Raw genomic sequence first — 21301 nt, 5'->3', positions numbered from 1 at the left:
TAATTGTTTTTGCAGCAGGATGCCAAGCAGGGAAGCTTCTATTATTGTTAAAGTGCTAACATGAATTATTCAGTAAAATACACACAAACATACACACCGTAGTTTATGGGTAATTTAATACTTTTACTGTCAGTCATACATTTGAAACAAAACTACCAACGTAATCCCAATGGATGGAACTTGGTCCATTTACTTCACCATGAATTGTAAATAATTCAGAATATTTCATTAACATGACTCACAAGTCTTATCTATGCATGAATCTGAGAAAGTGCATCAGATACAATCCACTAACAACAGCTCTCATTATGACATTTTTCAGGCAAAATTAAGTTTGAAAGTGGCATCAACGCTTGTTCTGGAAGAGTGGAGATTTTCTATTACCAGTGGGGAAACATTCAGTGGGGAACAGTGTCGGATAATGGCTGGGATCTGTCAGATGCTGCAGTGGCATGTAGAGAGATGGGCTGTGGGGATGCTGTAGAGGCAAAGAGTGCTTCTTATTTCGGACTGAGTTGGGCACCAGTATGGTTGGATGATGTCAACTGCATTGGAAATGAGGCCACACTTGGTACCTGTGAGTTTAAAAAATTAGGAGTGTACACTTCACATTCAAATAATGCTGGAGTCATCTGTCAGGGTAAGTCACTGCAATTTAATGAAATCAACAGCTTTGTGTATATGTTCCTTCCATTACCATTCCATGCATTATAAACTGAAAAGAAAATGTAAAAAAAAAAAAAAACAACAACAACAACAAAAAAAAGTCTGAATCTATTGGGTAAACTATCCTAATATGTTTGCTTGTTTGTTTACCTTTCCTCTGTCTGGCCTTTAGCTCTTATTAAGCTGGTGAATGGCACTAACACTTGTTCTGGCAGAGTGGAGGTTTTCTATGATGGCCGATGGGGAACAGTGTGTGATGATGGCTGGGATTCTACACGTGCTGCAGTGGTGTGTAAAGAACTGGGCTGTGGAGATGTTATAGAGGCAAAGAGTGCTGCTTATTTTGGACAGGGATCAGGGCCAGTATGGCTAAGTGGTTTACAGTGCGCCACTGACTCTACACTGAGAAACTGTAATTCACAGGGATGGGGGCAAAACAGCTGTGGGCATGAGAAGGATGCTGGAGTCACCTGTCAGCGTGAGTACAAAAATTAACATTACCTTAAAGGGTTAGATCACTCAAAAATGAATTTTTGTCATTAATTACTCACTCTCGTGTCGTTCCAAATCCATAAGACTTTCGCTCATCTTCGGAGCACAAATTAAGATATTTTTGATGAAATCCGATGACCTCCGCATACACAGCAACGTCATAACCACTTTCAAGGCCCAGAAAGGTAGTAAAGATATTGTTAAAATACTGAGGCGGCGTTCTGACGTAGAACCCAGAAGCACTGCACTGTTTACAATGTCAAGAGCGTAGGACACAGGAAGAGAAGGAATTGTTCAATATTTTTTTGTTTTTGTGCAGAAAAAGTATTCTTGTTGCTTCGTAACATTAAGGTTGAACCACTGTAGTCACATGCACTATTTTAACGATATATTTACTACCCTTCTGGGCCTAGAAATTGATTATGACATTGCTGTGTATAGGGAGGTCAGAAGCTCTCAGATTTCAGATTTGTTTTCCGAAAATAAACGAACGTCTTATGGGTTTGGAACAACATAAAGGTGAGTAAATAATGACAGTAATTTCACTTTTGGGTGAACTAACCATTTAATCTAAGCTTGTAAACTTTGAGTCATCATATTTTATCCACTTATAACTTGTTTTTGTGGGCATTAGCTAAAATTAGGCTGGCGAATGGCAACACCTCTTGTTCTGGACGAGTGGAGGTTTTCTATAACGGTCAGTGGGGAACGGTGTGTGATGATGGCTGGGATCTGTCAGATGCTGCAGTGGCGTGTAGAGAGATGGGATGTGGGGATGCTGTAGAGGCAAAGAGTGCTGCTTATTTCGGACCGGGTGCAGGACAAATATTTATGGGCAATGTAAGCTGTGTTGGAAATGAGGCCACACTGAGTGTCTGTGACTCACGTAAATTTGGAATGTATGACCATTCAAAGGATGCAGGAGTCATCTGTGACTGTAAGTAAAATCCACTGCTTTTCTACTCTCTCATTTCTATTCATTTATAAAATAGATTAGAGCAGCCCTGTGTGGGACTGAACTGAAAAAGAAATACAGTCAATTAATAGTTATTGAATGGGAGAAAACATCCTAAAAATGTATTTAAATAGCTCACATGTTTCTTTTACTTTCATTTAGCTCCTGTCAGGCTCATTAATGGAAGTAACTCTTGTTCTGGAAGAGTGGAGGTTCATTATAATGGAATATGGGGAACAGTGTGCGATAATGGCTGGGATCTGTCAGATGCTGCAGTGGTGTGCAGAGAGGTGGGCTGTGGGGATGTGATTGAGCCAAAAAACGCTGCTTATTTTGGACAAGGATCAGGACCTGCATGGCTAAGTGATTTACAATGTTCTAACACTGAATCAAGTCTGCGAGATTGTAAATCAAGTGGATGGGGGAAAGGCGGCTGTGGACATGAGAAAGATGCAGGAGTCATCTGTCAGGGTGAGTTCAAACTGATATTAAATAATAAACAGCATGCTTTACATCCCTAATCTAAGCATTGTTACGTTACATATGATGCAGTCAGTATAATACTAAAAAGATTGTATATTTGAATTAAGCTCAAACTGTCCCTTCTTTTGTCTGAGCATTAGATAAAGTTAGGCTGGTCAACGGCATCAGCTCCTGTTCTGGACGAGTGGAGATTCTCCAAAATAGACAGTGGGGAACAGTGTGTGATGATGGCTGGGATGCGTCAGATGCTGCAGTGGTCTGTAGACAACTGGGCTGTGGAGCCGTTTTGGAAGTAAAGAGTGCTGCTTATTATGGAAAGGGTTCAGGAATAGTATGGATGAGCAATGTAAACTGTTTTGGGAATGAGTCAACATTGATGAACTGTTCATATAACAGAAGTCCAACCAGCTGTGGCCATGAGAAAGATGCCGGAGTCATTTGTGGATGTGAGTGCCAATTTTTTTAATGTTAGCGAGTGAGATAATGGACCCTTTTCACAAACTGTGATGACGCATTTCCGTAAGTCTAGAAAAGTTTTTGTTTTAATTTTTAAAGTCACAATGAAATCAAAATGGACAATTCTTATTTTTTTATGAAATATTGCAGTATTATTATATATTTTTAATTAATGTGCCCTCACATTTTTAATCAAAATAACTTCCCTTTCCTCTTGTAGTGACATCTCTTCTCTGATGATGTGTTTACTGGTGCGAGGGCGGGGCAACCTGTCACTCACATGTGATTAAAGGGGGGGTATCACACACAGTTTCTGCCAATCTCATGTTAATCTTGAGTACAATCTTGAGTAACAATGCATCCTTCATATCTCCGAAAAGTCTTTAGTTTTGTCATATTTATAAAAGATAGATACACTAAACCGAGTCTTTCCGAAAAAAGCAGAGGTCATGGAGGCGTCCCTGCCGTCAGTGCCGTGGGCAGAGCTAAAGAGTCACAGCGCGCACAGCTTCTGCGTAGAGATTGTCTGCAAGCTGCGACATCATTATAAATACAAAGGGAACAAAAACGTTCATGTTGTTTACATTATATGCACTTGTGTGCTGATTGCCAACAAAACAGACATCTGATGCAGCTTTACTCACCGCCCACGATCTGCAAATCCAGCGCCGAACTGGGACTTGTTTACAAAGTATTCATCACCGAAATCCCGGGAACAAACAAACATACGTGTGCAACTTCGTTGCTGCCCCGGAAAAACAAACTTCAACCTCTGTTCCCTTAACTCTGGGTTCTTTGAGAAGCTGAAAAAGGTAATCTTTCCCTCACAACCAAAAACACACTCCTTTGGTGACAGGAACTGCGTCTCATTCGGAGGCTGCGTCCTCCGCAGATCGCATTTGAAGGCCGAATACTTCATCAAGGATGTCACATTTAAGAAAAGTAACCATAATAAAATTGACTGATATTCATTGTGAGGTGTAAAATACTGTAGTTTCTTTCTTACATTGCAATCTAACGGTTATTTTTCTTAAATGAGACTGCTTTGATGATGTATGCAGCCTTCAAAGGGTGCAGCCCCTGAATTGGGACACAGCCATTGTTGAAAAATCTCTTGGCTTCCGTATTCCAAACAAATAGCGTTGATGGGCGTGCTCTTGCTCTTCTTCTGGGTGATGTGTGTGCACGCTTATCAGGGAGAAGTGTCTATACAAGGAATTCCGCCCTTTGTTACGTGATAAAGGGCCATACTAGAAAAAAACTCTCCAAATCTCATACCGAAACAGGAAGTAGTCATTTGGCACAGAAATACTCCGTCATACGTCCAACTCGTTTATTGAAACATTGTACATGTTTAGCATGAAAATCCAACTCTTTAACAGTGTAAATAAGTCAGAATACATGAAATAGCATTGCACCCCCCCTTTAACCAATAGCAAACCACAACGTTCCAACCATCCAATAAATTCCCCATGGACAAAATCAAGTCTCGCCCTACATTTTTTGTTTTTTGTTCGAGAAGCCGTTTTCACTGGGATATGTGTCACAATAGGGAAGACTATCGCAACTTCCATTTCATGCACACTTTTAAAAAATTTAATGTAGGCTACATTTATAACACTTATACTTTGTTTTATTTCCTTGGCATTAAACTGCCATAATCTTTTTTTTTTTTTTTTGCTATTGGGGCAAATGGGAACGCAAAAATTATATTTGTTGTAGTTTCCGTTCACCACTATAGATGTTAATCCAACTATGAAGGCTTCAGTTTCTGAGAACCCCGGAAATGTGAAAAGGGTCCATTGAGCACAACAGTAGTATTCAGCAAATAAAGATCCTATTTGTTTTTTTGATATGTCAAGACAAAATTAGATTGTTAATAAGCACATAAGTGTGGTTTCAAATTGCATTTTAAAATATCAATGTCACTGAGGATTTAGTACCAATAAATTCCCCAAATTTTAATCCCACCTACATGTTTAGAAAGGATGTTATGCCAGCATATTTGATCAAGAAATTTCATCTTTCACACTTTCTCACATTCACTCAGATATTAAAGTCCTGTTGAAGATTGAAGTGAAGGCTGAATTTGGAGTAAATCCAAATGATGCTGGAATTATGAATAAACTTTCAGAGGAGGTGAGAGCAGTGGGAAGAATAACACTGAACTGCATCCTTCACTGCTGTCATCTACTGGCTGCTCATGGTATTTACTGGCTCTCTGTATTTACCTTCATTTTTATCTCATAGATGGGAAAGAAGCTACAAATAAATGGAACTTTCTCACTGAGAACTCAGGCAGATGGAAATGTCTTCCATAAGAGAAAAGGAATTGCACCCTGACATTTTGGTAAGACTTTAATATTAACTTTAAAACTGTTTAATTTTGAATTGAATATTTTCCACAATAACAGTGTACAATAATGTTGGTTTCTCAGGTCATTGCTGGCATACAGAGAAGAAAACAAGGATCTGCTAATAGCAAATTGAATGCTGCATCCTTCTATACTTATAACCCAACCTTTTATAAATAAGATTTTCATACATGACAATGCTTTATATAATATCCCTGCTTCATATAATATCTTTGTGTCATATCCTAACTTGCTAACCAAAATGTACATGTAATATATACAGTAATCTCGATAGCCAAATTTGTACATATATGAACCTGTCTGGACTTTTAGAATGCAGTTGTACAAATTTAATGAGTGTAGTTAATAATAATTCATTTTGATTTAATTCCATTCTCAAACAAGAATCAGATTCAGACCATTGTAAAGTTACAATCCATTTTGCCTTGGTTATCAGTGTAAAAAATTTCCTGGTGAGTTTCCATGTTGTGACTGCTGTTACCTTGGTATGGTATCATTTTTATTATATTCAGGTAATTATTCCAGTTGCTTAGTTTTTGAAACAAGAATGAATCTTTCCACCCATGTCATAATAGCACTGTTTAAGCCTCAGCGTTTGTGGTTGATTAGCTGGTGTCTCACTTGTCAGGATACTTATGAGTTTTGCTAATGATTTGCAATGGGTAATGAACTGAAACAGACATGTGCATACATTTAGCAGGAAAAGCAACCTATTCCCATTCAATAACAAGGGGAACAACATGCACAATTACACTTTTATTTGAGACATGGCTTCAGAAGACATGCAATACAAGTAATAAAGTACACAAGTGTAGTTTCTTTGTTGTCTTTTTTTAAAAACTTGACAGTCCAAAAGAATGCAGGATTTTTTGTGAAAGGTAAATATGAAAAAGCTTCACAGTTTGCATCCTGTAAATGGGGCCTGTCAGAGTAATTAGGGAAGAACAACTCATTTAAACAACCAAACAAAATGCAAACAATGCCTTCTGTTTAGTGTCAAGCAAATGCTATATATTTGCAAAAGCATAAGTTTGAACATGATTACCAAATTTTGAAAGACAGAAAAAAGAAAGTTGAAAGTGATCATATCTAAGTGACAGAGTGAATTATTGTGATCAATACCATATAGTTTCTTTTATGTCTAACTTGTTTGCATCCCTAGGTCACGGCTTCCTCTTATGTTCAAATCGCTAACTACAACACCTGTGCTGTAATTTTCAAATATATGTAAAATAATACACTGAAAAGGTGTGATTGTCAGGGTCATCTGAAGGGAGGAGACATATGGGCAGGAGGTTGTACCCTGTAGATAAATATACTATAAATCACCAACATACAAACTTATCTTTCAGAGGGAGAAAGAAGAAAGAAGCATACATGGGACACTTCAAAAGGTTTAAACCCTTAATCATATTTTGAACTTTCGGTCTTCTGCGGTTTCTATTTGTCTGCTAATTGTTAAAGGTTTATTCATTTGTCCTGTCTCAAAGTGTGATTGATTCTCAAGTAATATTCTCTGTTATAGATAGATATATATCTAGTAGCAATACTAATAATTTTAATTTAAACAATAGAATTAGAGAATGGTTTAAGTATTGATCTGACAGCTTAATATGTTTTTATGCTGTTTTAAATTCAGGTCAATTGGGCTACTTTTGACTTTAAAAAAGGAGTCCAATTTATAGGCTTTATATTTAACCATTAGGAAGACTAGAATAAGAAACTTTACCTATTACATTAATCAGTGCAAAAATGTACTGCTCATCCACTGATTTCATTCATTGTTCTCAGTTACACTGATATATCTTTTAGTGTCATAATGTTTCTCAGTTTCTTTTCAGCAGCAATGCTGTGCACCATTTGGCTCATTTTACTTCAAAGTAAGTGCTCAAACCCAGCTCATACATACAAACTACTTTTTTTGCCCTACATACTTCATAACATATTTGTGATTCTCTGTTGTTGTTGTTTTTTGTTTTTTTTTCTCTCATGACAAGCAGCTCTGGGAAAATTCACGTCAAGCAAGGCTGCTTCAGTCAGACTAGTTCATGGCACAAGCCGCTGTTTTGGGATAGTGCAAGTTTTCCGATTTGGAATATGGGGAACGGTGTGTTATGAAGGCTGGGATTTGTTAGACGCAAATGTGGTGTGTAGAGCACTGGATTGTAGGGGAACTAAAGAGGTGAATGCAGTGGGATATTATGGGCCGATCTCAGGACAAATATGGATGAGTAATGTGAAATGTTCTGGGAATGAATCCTCACTGGCAGAATGCTTAGCAGACAACTGGGAACAAGACTCATGCCAACCTGACTTGTATGCCGGAGTCATCTGTCCGCGTAAGTACAGGAATAAAAACAAGGCTGTGAGGAATAGAATTCAGTGCGTTCAATGAATTGTACTGCTGTTTAACAGCAATCTGATCGTTCAGCTGATGAAACATCTTTCCGGAAAACAAAAAAAGCTCAGCAGACAAAAACTCCATGAAACAGTTTTAAAAGTTTTGAGTTGGGAAAATTATGTGATCTAGAACCTTTATACAGTGCATGTCATTGTAAAGACTGTACACATATCCCTTTTTCTGCATTAAATTCGTCGGCAGTATGGCATCTAACCCCACTAACGGTGCGTGTCCACTGGCGCGGAGCAGAGCAAGTGTTTTCAATTCATTCCTATGGAAGTTGAGCTTCACGCGTGGTGCATTGTGGGATTGACAGCGGATCGGAGAAAGCATTGAGAATAGAGTACCTCATGGATGAGATGGGGGTGGGGAGGAGGGCATTCACGGGCCATGTTGAACACGAGCAAATTTGAAAGCTGAACATGATTTCGTCGTAAATGCTCAAGCTCTTTAAAGCCAGATGGATTCTGATTGACTGTTTTTATTGTTCATCTGTTGGAAAAATCGTTCTGAAATAGATTTCAACCATATCTTTGTAGTTGTGGTGTGGACTCTGCTATGCTTTTAAATTTAGAATGATTTTCTAAATCGTTATTATATCATTAGGTATAGTGAAAAGGCCATAAGTTGTCGTTTGTATATCAGAAAAAAATGTAATGTGTTTTGTTCTTTTTATCGGTGTGACCATTAGCCCCCGTCAGGCTGGTAGATGGTGATAACATTTGTTCTGGACGAGTGGAGGTTCTCCTTGATGGTCAGTGGGGAACAGTGTGTGATGATGGCTGGGATCTGTCAGACGCTGCAGTGGTGTGTAGAGAACTGGGCTGTGGGGATGCTGTAGCGGCAAAGAGTGCTGCTTATTTTGGACCAGGAACTGGTCCAGTATTAATGAACTTTGTTCACTGTGTTGGGAATGAGCCTACACTGATGCAATGTGACTTTGAGCACGTGAGTCAGAGCAGCCTCTGGCACGAGGAAGATGCTGGAGTCATCTGCAGTGGTGAGTGCCAATCAAATCAAATATATATATATATATATACCTTTTTCTAACCTAACTTTGCATCTTTCATACTGCCCTTTAGAATTCACTTCCGCAGATGGAGGCCCTGTCGAGGGCTCACACTCAGGTGTTAAAGTGCTATTGAGGATTGAGGTGAAAACTGACCCCAAAATCAACCTAAATGATCCTGAAACCATGAGTAAACTCTCGGAGGAGGTGAGAACAGTGAAGGAACAATGAGCTGCATCTTTCACTAAATTTTGCTGTTATCTACTGGCTGTTCATGTTACTATTGTTCTCTGTATTTTCATTCATTTGAATCTCATAGACGAGGAAGAAGTTACAAATAAGTGGACCTCTCTCACTGACTTGGAAAACTCAGCCAGATGGAAAAGTGTTCCAGAACGTCTACCAGAAAAAGAAAGCTCCAAAAACATGTAACTGACATGCTGGATTATTTATTAAATTGCAGTTGTTTCAATTCAAATTTACAATATTTTATTTTTTCTACAATAATAATGTAACACCCAGTGGTGATCATTCCACAGGTTATTGGTGGAATAATAATAATAATAATAAAAAAACTTAAAGCCGATCACAGAATGCAGGTTTCCAATTGTTTATCTGTTTAGATATTTTATTAAACAAATAAAAAGAAATAAAATATAATCCCATAATTTTTTAATATATATTACATATAACATCCAGAACATTCAAAAATAATTGTTTTAAAATGTTCACATTATTGTTATTAATGTTGCTGACTGTGCCACACTGTCAAATGCACCCAATAAATACAGTCAGCAATATTGAAAAACAATTTAATATCACCCAGTTATTTATTAAGACATTAAAATGGCAAAGGATGTCAGCCTCATGTTGTGTATATTCTTTATAATCATGTCCTGCTTGTTTGTTTTAACAGCCGCACACAGTCTATAATAAAAGCCAGCTTTCCATCAATCTAAAGATTGAGATAAATTTGATGTCATTTGGTTGTAACCAAAAGCCATCTTTTAGGCAAATTGTAAATGGGAAAATTTACATCTGGTACATTGTTCTTTCAGCACAACCGATGTTCTGAAATGTTCTAACCAAACTATGTACTCAATGCATTTTCCAGGTCGAAATGTCATTTCTCAAGACTCACTTATAAAGTTGAACTACCTCTTTCTATTTATTTTAGAGACTGACAGCCCCTAGTCATTATTTGTTGTGTTGCGATTTCTGTTACCTTTCAGTTCACTTATAAAATGTAATGCTCTTTTTTTTTTTCAGTCAGTTATATTATAGAATATTCTAACATAATGTCCATTCATCCTGAATAAATAAATGAGATGAGACTCATCAAACAGCAAAAGTCTCAGAGCAGATAGTGTTGTAAATAAATGAGACACTAGTTTTTCAGCTGTCTTGTTACTCTTGTGGAAAATATTTTTCCATTGAACTAGCTGTGACTGATTCATTTTGTGTAAATCTTTTGAATGTGCAGTTGTGCAAATTCTCACACTGTCCTTTCTGCCATCACATGAATTACTCATGGAGAAAATCAAAACTCACCATCAGCTCATGACATGAGTCAGAAAATAGTGAAGAGGAACCTGCAAATAGCCTTTTTTTCATCTTTAATAATTTTGAAGTTCACAAGATTTGAACCTAGATTCTCCACATGAGGGCGACACACACCACTGACACAAAAAAAGCTGCATGTGACAAAAGGTGTGTTCGGCTTGAAGCAGCGCTGTGCAGACCGAATGGTGTGGGACATCAAAGTACAGCGAGAGCGATTGGAGAGCAGATCTGCACAGCGCCACTTCAAGCCGAACACACCTTTTATAATGTGGCTCAAGTGGTAAAGCATTGCGTTTTAATAATCAAGCCCTGAGTTCGATTCCTGCTGTTTCTTATGCTAAATTGTTTTTTTGATTAATGCTGTAGCTAAACTGAAAATCAACTGAATTAAACCAACTCATATGTCACAAAGTCTGTGGCTCAGTGGCTAATCAGTTGCCTTTCATATGTAGTTCTTAGTTTGAATCCCAGATTTACTAAAAAATGTGCCATTGTTTAACACAAGCTCCTTGTCAGATTCAGTGGCTCAAGCGATAAAGTGTTAACCTTTAATCATAGAGTCCTGAGTTTGAATCCCACTATTACTTACATTATATTTTTTATCAATGCTGCAGACAAACTGAAAATCAACCAAACTGAACCAACTCATATGTCACAAAGTCTGTGGCTTAGTGGCTAATCACTTGCCTTTCATATGTGAGGTACTTGGATCAATTCCAACAATTGCAAACTTTTTCCCATCTTATAACACAAAGCTCTCAAGAAAAATCCATCCAAAACACCCACTATCTTGTCAGATTCAGTGGTTCAAGCAGTAAAGCATTGCATTGTAGTCCTAAAGTCCTGGTTTCAAATCCCACTATTGCTTATATAATTTTTTTTTTTTATGCTGTAGATAAACAGAAAATCAACCTAAGTGCACAAACTCAAACTTCACAAAGTCTGTGGCTCAATGGCTAATCATTTGCCTTTCATATGTGGAGTTCTTGGATCAAGTCCCACAATTGCAAACATTTTCCCATCATATAACACAAAGCTGTCAAGAAAAACCCATCCAAAACATTGCACTGTAAAATCCAATGGCTCAAGCAATAAGGCGTTGTGTTTCAGTTATAGAGTCCTGAGTTCAAATCCCACTATTACTTACATTACATTGTTTTAATAAATACTGTAGCTAAACTGAAAATGAACCATTTTAAACCACCTCAAACATCATAAAGTCTGTGGCTCAGTGGTTAATTGCTTGCCAATCATACTAAGAGTTCTTGGTTCAAATCCTGTTGTTACATAATAGTTTTCATTATAGACATTATATGACGGTCCAACACAATTGTCAGGCTCAGTTGCTCAGTAGATAAAGTGTTGCATTTTAATTTTGGAGTTACAAGTTCAAATCCCCCTTTTACATACGTTAAATTGTATGCATCCAACAAGATGCTCCAAACACCTTCAGGAAATGTGAAAGCCACAATGGTGCAGTGGTTAAGCACACATTAATAACAGCTAATACTACAATAAAGATATGGGTTCAAAGCCAACAACAACAAATCTTTTTCTATTATGTAACATAAAGGTCTCCATAAAAGTCCATCAAAAACACGCATTGCCACCTCAGACTCAGTGGCTCAGGAGATTAACTATGGTGCATTAATCTTGGAGTCCTGGGTTGGAGTCCCACTATTGCTTGGGTTAAATTGTTGTCATTAAATCCAACAAACTGCCCCAAACATCATCTTGCAGTGTGAAAGCCACAATGGCATTAGTGGCTAATCACACATTGGTTGTGGACAAGGCAGCAATAAATGCATGGGTTCAAATCCCACCTCAGTATGTGGGAATTGCCTGACAGAAAAAAAGCTGTGGTGACAGCAAAGTGCCTGGGGCGGTACCAAACAAGGGGTGTGGTGGCAAAGATGAATACCTGGGGCGGTAAAACAGAGTAGAGAGGTGGGCTGGACTGAGAGGAGGAGGAGGAACAAAGAAGAGGAAAAACAGCTTTTAAAATCACAATTTTTTTTTCTTTTTTTTTTTTTTAAAGAAAAACCCAATTTTGCATGTAAACACTTCAATCATATCTACTCCACTCTGACCAAAGTGTGCATGTGATGGACACGGATGATGTTGTCATGCACAGATTTGTAAACAGCATTAAAGTTAAAGGCTTTTTGAGGTGCTATAAAAACTGAGCATAACGTTGCGTGGCACAAATATAATGCAGTGTATTGTTTGGTCAAAAACAATGAAATTGAGACATCACTGAAAGAATCCAATACATCATAGAAATGTGTTTTGCATTTGACGCAAGTAAATTAAGTCCTTACTCTTATTTTTGAAAATAATGACATTATTGGTGCACATGTAAACACAGTCAATGACACATTTCTCAAAGTATTTTCTTTTATGTTCTGCAGAAGAAGGAAAGTCAAACCGGTTTGAAACAACATCAGGGTAAGAATACAATGACTGAATTATTATTTTTTGCTGAACTTTAAATTAGGTATTGACCACCCTATGAAGCACATTCATTCGGTCCTCAAGCTTTCTTTTTCATCAATAACAAAGGGAATAATATCATAGAATAATATAATAATAAGATAAACCTCATTTTAGACTATTTAAAAATAAAGTCTAATATAAAATATGTTAATGCATCAGTAATGCTGTATCAATCTTCTCTGGTGATGCTATTAATTAAATTCTTACAGGCCACAAAATGATGAAAACACTGAATAGAACTAAAATTTAACTTCCCATTCAAAGAATGACAGACCTACAAAACATCAGAAGATTACAGAAATGCTATGCAATGAGAACCAATTGCACTGCTCATAGATCAAATTTACTTTATTTCTTCATGCTTGTAAAATTATGACATTTTTAATTAAAACACAATTTTAAAGGTGGTGTTTTCCTCTCACATACCAGTCATAACAGGAAGTAGAAAAGCATGAAGCAGCAGAAGAACATCAGAGCTTCACACAACTCCTGCTGACTCTAACATGAATCCAGAAACCACTGCAATATCCTTCTTATGGAATAATATCTTTATAGTGTGAAGATCAGATTCATTCAAAGACTAAAAAGGTAAGGCTACAACTAGCGACTGATTTGCTATACAGTGCGAGCAATTCATTTGACAAGAGAAATTGACTTAAAGCGAAATAGTTACTTGCAGGTGAGTCGCGTGACACTCGATTCGATTTTATCCGTCTTTGTGTCGATTTTATTTGCAGTTAAGCTGGAATATTTGCTGTTAAAGTGACATTAAGAGCTGTCATCTCATCTGCAGGATCTGCACGTGTTGTTGTGACTGTCATCAAGCGTCATGTTGTCAAGCAGCCGAAGTGTCAGACTGAAGCAGGGTTGCCAGGTTTTCACAACAAAACCCTCCCAATTGCTACTCAAAACTAGTCCAATCGCGTTTCAGAGGGGCTGCCCCGATAAAAATCGTGTTCCGGTGGAAAAAAACCATGTTTTTGGCGGGGTTCCCCTAGTAAAATTCGCATTCCAGAGGCTAAATATCATGTTTTGTGGGGTCGCTTCAAACCGCGGACATGAAAAACGACCCGCGGGAAAACCGCGGACTTGGCAACACTGGACGGTGAAACCCGCTTCTGCCGCCTAGTGGAGCGGATGGAAAACTGCACTTTACTTTTTACCATTCTACTTACTATAGTGATCACATTTGAGACTTTGAATCATGAAGCAGCAACAAAAAACATGTTTAAATCCCACAGATGCATTGGCCATCTTTTACAAAGCCTGAGCCAAAGTTCTGCTGCAGAAGATAATTGTTTGCCTTTGAACGTGAAAGTCTGGTCTATTGTGTATAAATGTATTTTAACAGAAGAACAGAGAGGACCGAACAAAAATCCCATTTAAATTCATTAGACTCGATTTGCCGTGCTGTAATTCACAAAAATCACCACGGGAGGGCGAAACTCAAAATTATGTTCATTTGACTCGATTTGCAGCGGTGTAATTCACGAAAATCACCACAGGAGGGCGAAACTCTTTTATGTTACTTCAGGGATGATGTGTTTTTTGTAGGCCGACCCGGAAGTTAGCGGCGCACGGGTTCCCTCGATCAAAAGGCAATGCATTTTTCCCATAGACTTTTGGAAAATCGCAAAAAATAAGCTCTGTGTTTAACAAAGGGTTATGACACTTACACGTTTTGTCTATCAAGATAATCTTTACAAGTTAACATGTATACATTTCAAAGCCTAAATAAAGTTGTCAGATATAAAAAGCTAACAGTAGGCTACAGCACACCATGGTCCCGGATCAACGTCACCACCACCAAGCTTCCTCAAATTTTTTTTAGAAAACAACTTTATTTAAAAACATGTTCGCTGATTATGATCTGCACTGTGTATGAAGACTTATCCACTTTTTCATGAGAAATGCTGTCCAAATGTCCTGTTTGTCACGATGACGTTTAAAGTCCCCTCAAAGGAAGTAGTCCCTTTTAGCAATTTGTTAACAACCACCGTTTTTAAGACACAATAAAGGTTTAAAAAATCACAAGCGGGTTATAACTGGTGTGTTTTATGTCATAGATCAAAACGTGTAAATATTTAGAGGCTTTGTTAACCACAGACTTTATTTCAGGCGATTTAGCAAAAACCCATTCAAAAAACCCATTGACTTTGGGGCGATGGAACCGGAAGTCCTAAAATGCTAACTCGCTTCCGGGTTTTGCCTACAAAAACACGTTATCCCTGAGGTACTCTATTAGGCACGATTTGCTGTGGTGTAATTCATAAAAATCACCACAGGAGGGCGAAACTGTAATTCACGAAAATCACAGGAGGGCGAAACTTTTTTATGTTCATTAGGCTTGATTTGCAGTGGTGTAATTCATAAAAATCACCACAGGAAGGCGAAACTCTTTAAATTCATTAGACTCAAATTGCAGCGGTGTAATTCACAAAAAAACACCACAGAAGGGCGATACTCTTTTAAATTCATTAGACTCGATTTTCTGAGGTGTAATTCACAAAAATCACCACAGGAGGGTGAAACTCTTTAAATTCATTAGACTCAATTTGCAGCGGTATAATTCACATAAATTACCACTGGAGGGCGAAACTGTAATTCATCAAAATCACAGGAGGGCAAAACTTTTTTATGTTCATTAGGCTCGATTTGCAGCGGTGTAATTCATAAAAATCACCACAGGAGGGCGAAACCGTAATTCACAAAAATCACCAAAGGAGGGCAAAACTCTTTTATGTTCATTAGGCTCAATTTACTGCGGTGCAATTCACAAAAATCACCAAAGGAGGGCAAAACTCTTTTATGTTCATTAGGCTCAATTTACTGTGGTGTAATTCACAAAAATCACCACAGGAGGGCGAAACTATTTTATGTTCATTTGACTCAATTTGCAGTGGTGTAATTCATGAAAATTACCACAGGAGGGCGAAACTACGGAGCCCCAGACATGACATGTAGGAAAAAAATAGTAGGCTAAATCGTGCGCACGATTTACTAATTTGTTCCCTCGATTTACTAAAACGTGCGTGCGATTTACTGTTTCGTTCCCTCGATTTACTAAAACGTGCGCACGATTTACTATTTCGTTCCCTCGATTTACTAAAACATGCGCACAATTTACTATTTCGTTCTCTATATATATAAATCATGCGCATGATTTACTAAAACTCGATTTGCAGCGGTGTAATTCACAAAAATCACCACAGGAGGGCGATACTCTTTTAAGTTAATTAGACTTGATTTGCAGTGGTGTAATTCACAAAAATCAACACAGGAGGGCGAAACTTGTTTTAGATTTGACTTTTTCGCATATATATTTATTTAAAATATAAAGATATTATTTAAAATATAAAAAGATATTACAACAAAATCACACCTACACTGATACAGTGAATACAAGTAATTATTTCAATGATAATAACTTTATTATAGCATGTATTTATCATTTTGCATATATAAATAAGCTATGTCAAACAGCTTTTCAGACATGACTTACAGAAATAAAAACATTTCTACAAGAGTAGCTCTGGTTTTCTCATAATTAATTAATAAATCTACAGAAATGCTTTGGCAGATTTTGTGTGTTTATTTCTGGGCGGGCAGTCAGTCAGTGAGTTATTAATCAATGATGACCATCTTTTACCCAGCTTAAACATATCATAAACTTTAAATCTAAAAGACCTTAAAAACAGTGTTATTGCATCAGAGGTTCTGTGGCTCAGTGGATCATTATTTGTCTCTCTTTCAAACATGAAAGTTCTGGTTCAAATCCCACAATTGTTAAAGTTATTCATCATTTAACACAAAGCTCTTGATAAAATCCGTTCAAAACACTCATCATCTCTATAGTCTCTGCTTCAGGAGATAAAGTGTTGTGTTCTCATCATGGTGTCCTGAGTTCAAATCCCACTTTTGCTTACTTTCCATTGTTCTCATTAGACAAAGTGTCCCAACAAAAGAACAGGCAGTGGGAACAGACCAGTGGTGCAGCGGTCTGAACGTCAGTCCTTGATGTGGGAAATTCTGGTTCAAATCCCTTTCTGGCGATAGAAAATTAGTTTAGTTTCACTGGTTTTTCAATTAAAAAAGGACTAAAATCCAAAAAAAAGAGCTGGGGGAGTGAATGGACCAGTGGTGCAGCGGTCTGAACGTCAGCCCTTGCTGTGGGATAGTCCTGGTTCAAATCCCTCTCTGGAGATAGAAAATTAGTTTAGTTTCACTGGTTTTTCAATTAAAAAAGGACTAAAATCCAAAAAAAAGAGCTGGGGGAGTGAACGGACCAGTGGTGCGGCGGTCTGAATGTCAGCTCTTCATGTGGGAAATCCTGATTCGAATCCCTCTCTGGAGATAGAAAATTAGTTTAGTTTCACTGGTTTTTCAATTAAAAAAGGACTAAAATCCCAAAAAAAAAGAGCTGGGGCGAGAACAGACCAGTGGTGCAGCGGTCTGAATGTTAGCCTTTGACGTGGGAAATCCTGGTTCAAATCCCTCTCTGGAGATACAAAATTAGTTTAGTTTCACTGGTTTTTTCGATGAAAAAAAAAGACAAGAATCCAAAAAAAAAAAGCAGAGCCCAAGAATGGACCAGTGGTGCAGCGGTCTGAACGTTAGCCTCCGACGTGGGAAATCCTGGTTCAAATCCCTCTCTGGAGGCAGAAAGTTAGTTTAGTTTCACTGGTTTTTCAATGAAAAAAAAAGACAAGAATCCAAAAAAAAAAAGCAGAGTCCGAGAACGGACCAGTGGTGCAGCGGTCTGAAGGTTAGCCTTCAACGTGGGAAGTCCTGGTTCAAATCCCTCTCTGGAGGCAGAAAGTTAGTTTAGTTTCACTGGTTTTTCAATGAAAAAAAAAGACAAGAATCCAAAAAAAAAAGCAGAGTCCGAGAACGGACCAGTGGTGCAGCGGTCTGAAGGTTAGCCTTCAACGTGGGAAGTCCTGGTTCAAATCCCTCTCTGGAGGTAGAAAATTAGTTTAGTTTCACTGGTTTTTCAATGAAAAAAAAAAGACAAGAATCCAAAAAAAAGAGTAGTTAATGTGAACGTGCCAGTAGCTCAATGGTCTGAGCATGTCCTCCCTGAACGGAAGGACCTGGGTTCAAGCCCCAGCCTGGTCACCGAAACACGGTTGCGTGACGGTTGTCCGGTCGTGAGCTGTGACAAGCTGCGAAAATGAGCGGATCAGATCATGACTGGAAGGATGAGAGAAGGCTAGACACAAAGGGGGGAGTTAAGATCCAGACCGCTCCCCCTGGGACTTCTGAGACAATATCCAGCAGCGGTTATAGAGCAGAAGTCAAAATTTTCAAAATCGACTTATAAAAATTTCCAGACACAGGCTAAGTCGATAGTTTGGGTGGGGCTTTTTTTTTTTTTGGCCACTCCCCTTAAATCCACACCAGGATTCAATCAAGCAATCCTGTTTCCAGCCACACCCCTGATATCATCCAATGGAAATCTCAGATGCTGCCTGCCTTCCTCTGGGGGAAACACACCCTCAAACCAGCATTTAAAGGGTGTTTCCCTTGAGATGATCCATGTTGAAAAATTCAGACTACAGCTGCATCACATTACAGGCATTCATATGTGAACTCTGCTAATAAGCTGGATTTCTATTGAGGAAAACTTAATTGATTCTAGCTTGGCAATCATGAACTTACAAATCATACACAGCTTGCCAAAAAAAAAAAAAAAAAAACCTACTAAAGATGTGGGCCAGTGAATGACAGATGAGCCCACACCTCATTTGAACTATCGATTGTATGTAACAGCATGTCTTGATGTTTGGAGAGCTGAGATCAGCTGGAAATCATGAACAGCACACAAACGTCACATGTAGCCTTTTATTGTGCACACAAACTGATCACTCCAGTTTGTAATTAACTCCATTTTCAAACATGCATTCAAACAGAAATGGCCTGTCATAACCTTTATCCCAGAGAAAGGGTATGAGCTGGTACCGTTATCAGACACGTCCAAGAGATCTTGTAAAAAGGCACATTACGGCAGCAAACGGTGTGCGCTCCAATGACTCCAGTTCAAGAGACTGCTGTGGCTGCTTCTCCTGCCACCTCCTCATGACCTCCAACAGTTCTGACCCAGAGATCCTCTACAAACAGAAAGCAAGACAATCAGAAACACTTCACATTTCACTAATAACTACTTCCTGTAGGAAGTCTCAGACAGAAATTATTAAATGTTAATAGAATAATTTTATACTGTATGACAAATTCATGCTTTGCTCTTTTTTGAGCAATCAAACTAATTGAATATTCCAGGTTACATGCAATAGCATCTGTAAGACATCAGTCAAGTTCCACAATATAATAAAGTCACACCTTTATATGAAAAATCCAAAACAATAAGTTAACATATGCATTCCAATGGATGTCTATGGGGCAAGTTATTGTATGTACACATCTATGATCTAGACACCCTCCTTCTCAAGTTAATTAATATCAGGTGAAATTAAATAATCAGTCATGAGGACACTGCTGCAATTTATACATTTCAGGTGATAGAGGGAGCTGTAAGGTATAATACATATCAAATGGATATACCTTAAAATGGGATTCAATTCGAAAGCATAACCACTGGTAGTTTAAGAAACATAATTCAAGTATTTTTTTATAAAATAACTTAAAACACATTTGCAACCACGTACATATAAACAAAACTGCATTTTAATGTTATTAAACAGAACGTGTCGTACAGTGTTTATATGAAAACAGACTTAACAAAAATGAAATCCAAAAGTAAGAGCATCTAAAGGTTACTTAAATCTTTTTTTTTTTTTTTTAAGATTTAAAATAATAACTTACAATTTTCAAAGAAGACTTCTCCTTGTGCTCACGCTGGTCTTCAGGTGGATTGCAAATTGGTAACAGGGTGTCAGATATTAATCACATTTTCAGCCAATTGGATTACTGCTTGTAAGTCCCGCCCACTGCTGACGAAACAATCTGAAATTAAGCAAAATAAACTTCTTAAGATCATAATCAGTCATAAATCTATTCACAGGGAGCAAACAACAATATATAATATGCTCCGGTACAGTGCTTCACTATTAGATCATTCATTTTTTTGATACAAGCTTTGAAGCTTCAGTGTAAAATGTCACATCACTAATGTTTTAATTAACTCCAACTAACTCTACTAACAAATACGTATCACAACATTAGCATATAAACGCCTTATTGCTTATTCTACTTTATAATCTTTATAGGAATCGCCTCAGTAGATTCACATTAAAGTAAAGCAACAGCAACTGATTCATTTGTTCTGTAAACAATGTCGAGCAGCATCAACCAGTGACTCCAGCAAACTGCTTTGACATCACAAGACATACATCAATACAAACTTAATTGACAACTTAAATACAAATGCGGACTGTTATATAATCCGTGACTTTACAAGAGAAACGCACTTTAAGTTACTCACAGGTGAGTCGCGTGACGCTGTCGATGCTCCCTCATTATCACAATGTGTGTCAGTTGATTTTTCTGATGGGCTGGAATATGTGCCGTTGAGTGACTTTATGAGTCTGTCACTGAGCTGTCATCTGCAGGATCTGCACTTTTATGACTGTAAAACGATCAGAACGTGGTGCGGCGACTGTCAAGTTGACATCAGGTGTTGTTGACAAGGATCCGAAGTTGTTATGAACGTGAAGCCGCTTGCGCCCCTAGAGGAGCGGATGACAAACTGCACAGTTTCTACCAGACGAGTCGTGTTTCACCACCATCAGACTGAAAATGAGTTGCGTTACTGACTCAGTTCTTAGCCGTCTAGTTTACAAATGTGTATTTTATATATTTTTAACCAATTCTGGGATTTTGTCAGCATCTAAAGCAGTAGATAAACGGAGATAAGCGAATCTACATGTAGGCCTAATTGATTAAAACCAGCTCTCAACTGAACTGGGGTAAGAGACATTAAAATGGCGGATGCGTTGATCTGACGACACTCAAACACAATATTAGATAAAAGACCCCCTTTGGATAGTTTGTTCAAGTATAAAGATTTTTTTAAAAATGAGTTTTTTATCGTTTTCTGTTCACGGTTAAAACAATTAAAACTTTGTGTTGTTGTGCCATTGTCTGCAGATTCATACAGCTTTGAGATTAAAGCTTTATTAGTTATTATTATAGGAACAAAGGACCTGTATCAAAATGTCTCACTTGTTTTAGCATGGTCAAGCTGGGAGACAAGCTAAAAAAAACAACCTGGGAAAACCAGCTAATTCAAGCTTAAACCAGTTTAAGACCAAACAGTCTAGGCTGATAAATGACGAGCAATTGAGATTGTAACATGTCAAGAATTAATAAAATTGTATGACTTAAACACATGACTGAAATTGTGGCTTCTTGATATTTTCACCCATCATCGAATTTGGGACAATATT

General features: G+C 37.8%; 1 protein-coding gene and 1 long non-coding RNA gene across 4 annotated transcripts; one reads left to right on the top strand and one right to left on the bottom strand.

The window, feature by feature from the left end:
• Positions 1–810: 810 nt before the first annotated feature.
• LOC127511447 (deleted in malignant brain tumors 1 protein-like) lies at positions 811–6846 on the top strand (the record flags this gene model as incomplete). The annotated part of the gene is made up of 7 exons (XM_051892260.1): positions 811–1144; positions 1793–2095; positions 2276–2584; positions 2737–3042; positions 5103–5191; positions 5303–5402; positions 5491–6846. Coding segments are annotated over 6 exons (1434 nt in total), but the record flags the coding sequence as incomplete, so codon positions are not given.
• A 10097-nt stretch (positions 6847–16943) lies between these two features.
• LOC127511499 (uncharacterized) lies at positions 16944–21185 on the bottom strand. 3 transcript variants are annotated; one of them, XR_007930045.1, is made up of 5 exons: positions 20338–21185; positions 19719–19859; positions 17334–19006; positions 17183–17243; positions 16944–17093 (listed from the first exon to the last, which is right to left on the bottom strand). It is a non-coding gene; the product is annotated as an uncharacterized LOC127511499 (long non-coding RNA). The 3 variants fall into 3 exon arrangements; XR_007930043.1 differs by having other exon boundaries at positions 17183–19006; XR_007930044.1 differs by lacking the exon at positions 16944–17093 and having other exon boundaries at positions 17171–17243.
• Between the last annotated feature and the right edge of the window lie 116 nt (positions 21186–21301).

Source organism: Ctenopharyngodon idella, chromosome 4 (assembly GCF_019924925.1).
Source record: "Ctenopharyngodon idella isolate HZGC_01 chromosome 4, HZGC01, whole genome shotgun sequence".
Classification (NCBI taxonomy): Eukaryota; Metazoa; Chordata; class Actinopteri; order Cypriniformes; family Xenocyprididae; genus Ctenopharyngodon; species Ctenopharyngodon idella.
Note: the sequence above shows the minus strand (reverse complement) of the source record. Positions and strands in the feature narration are given on the sequence as shown.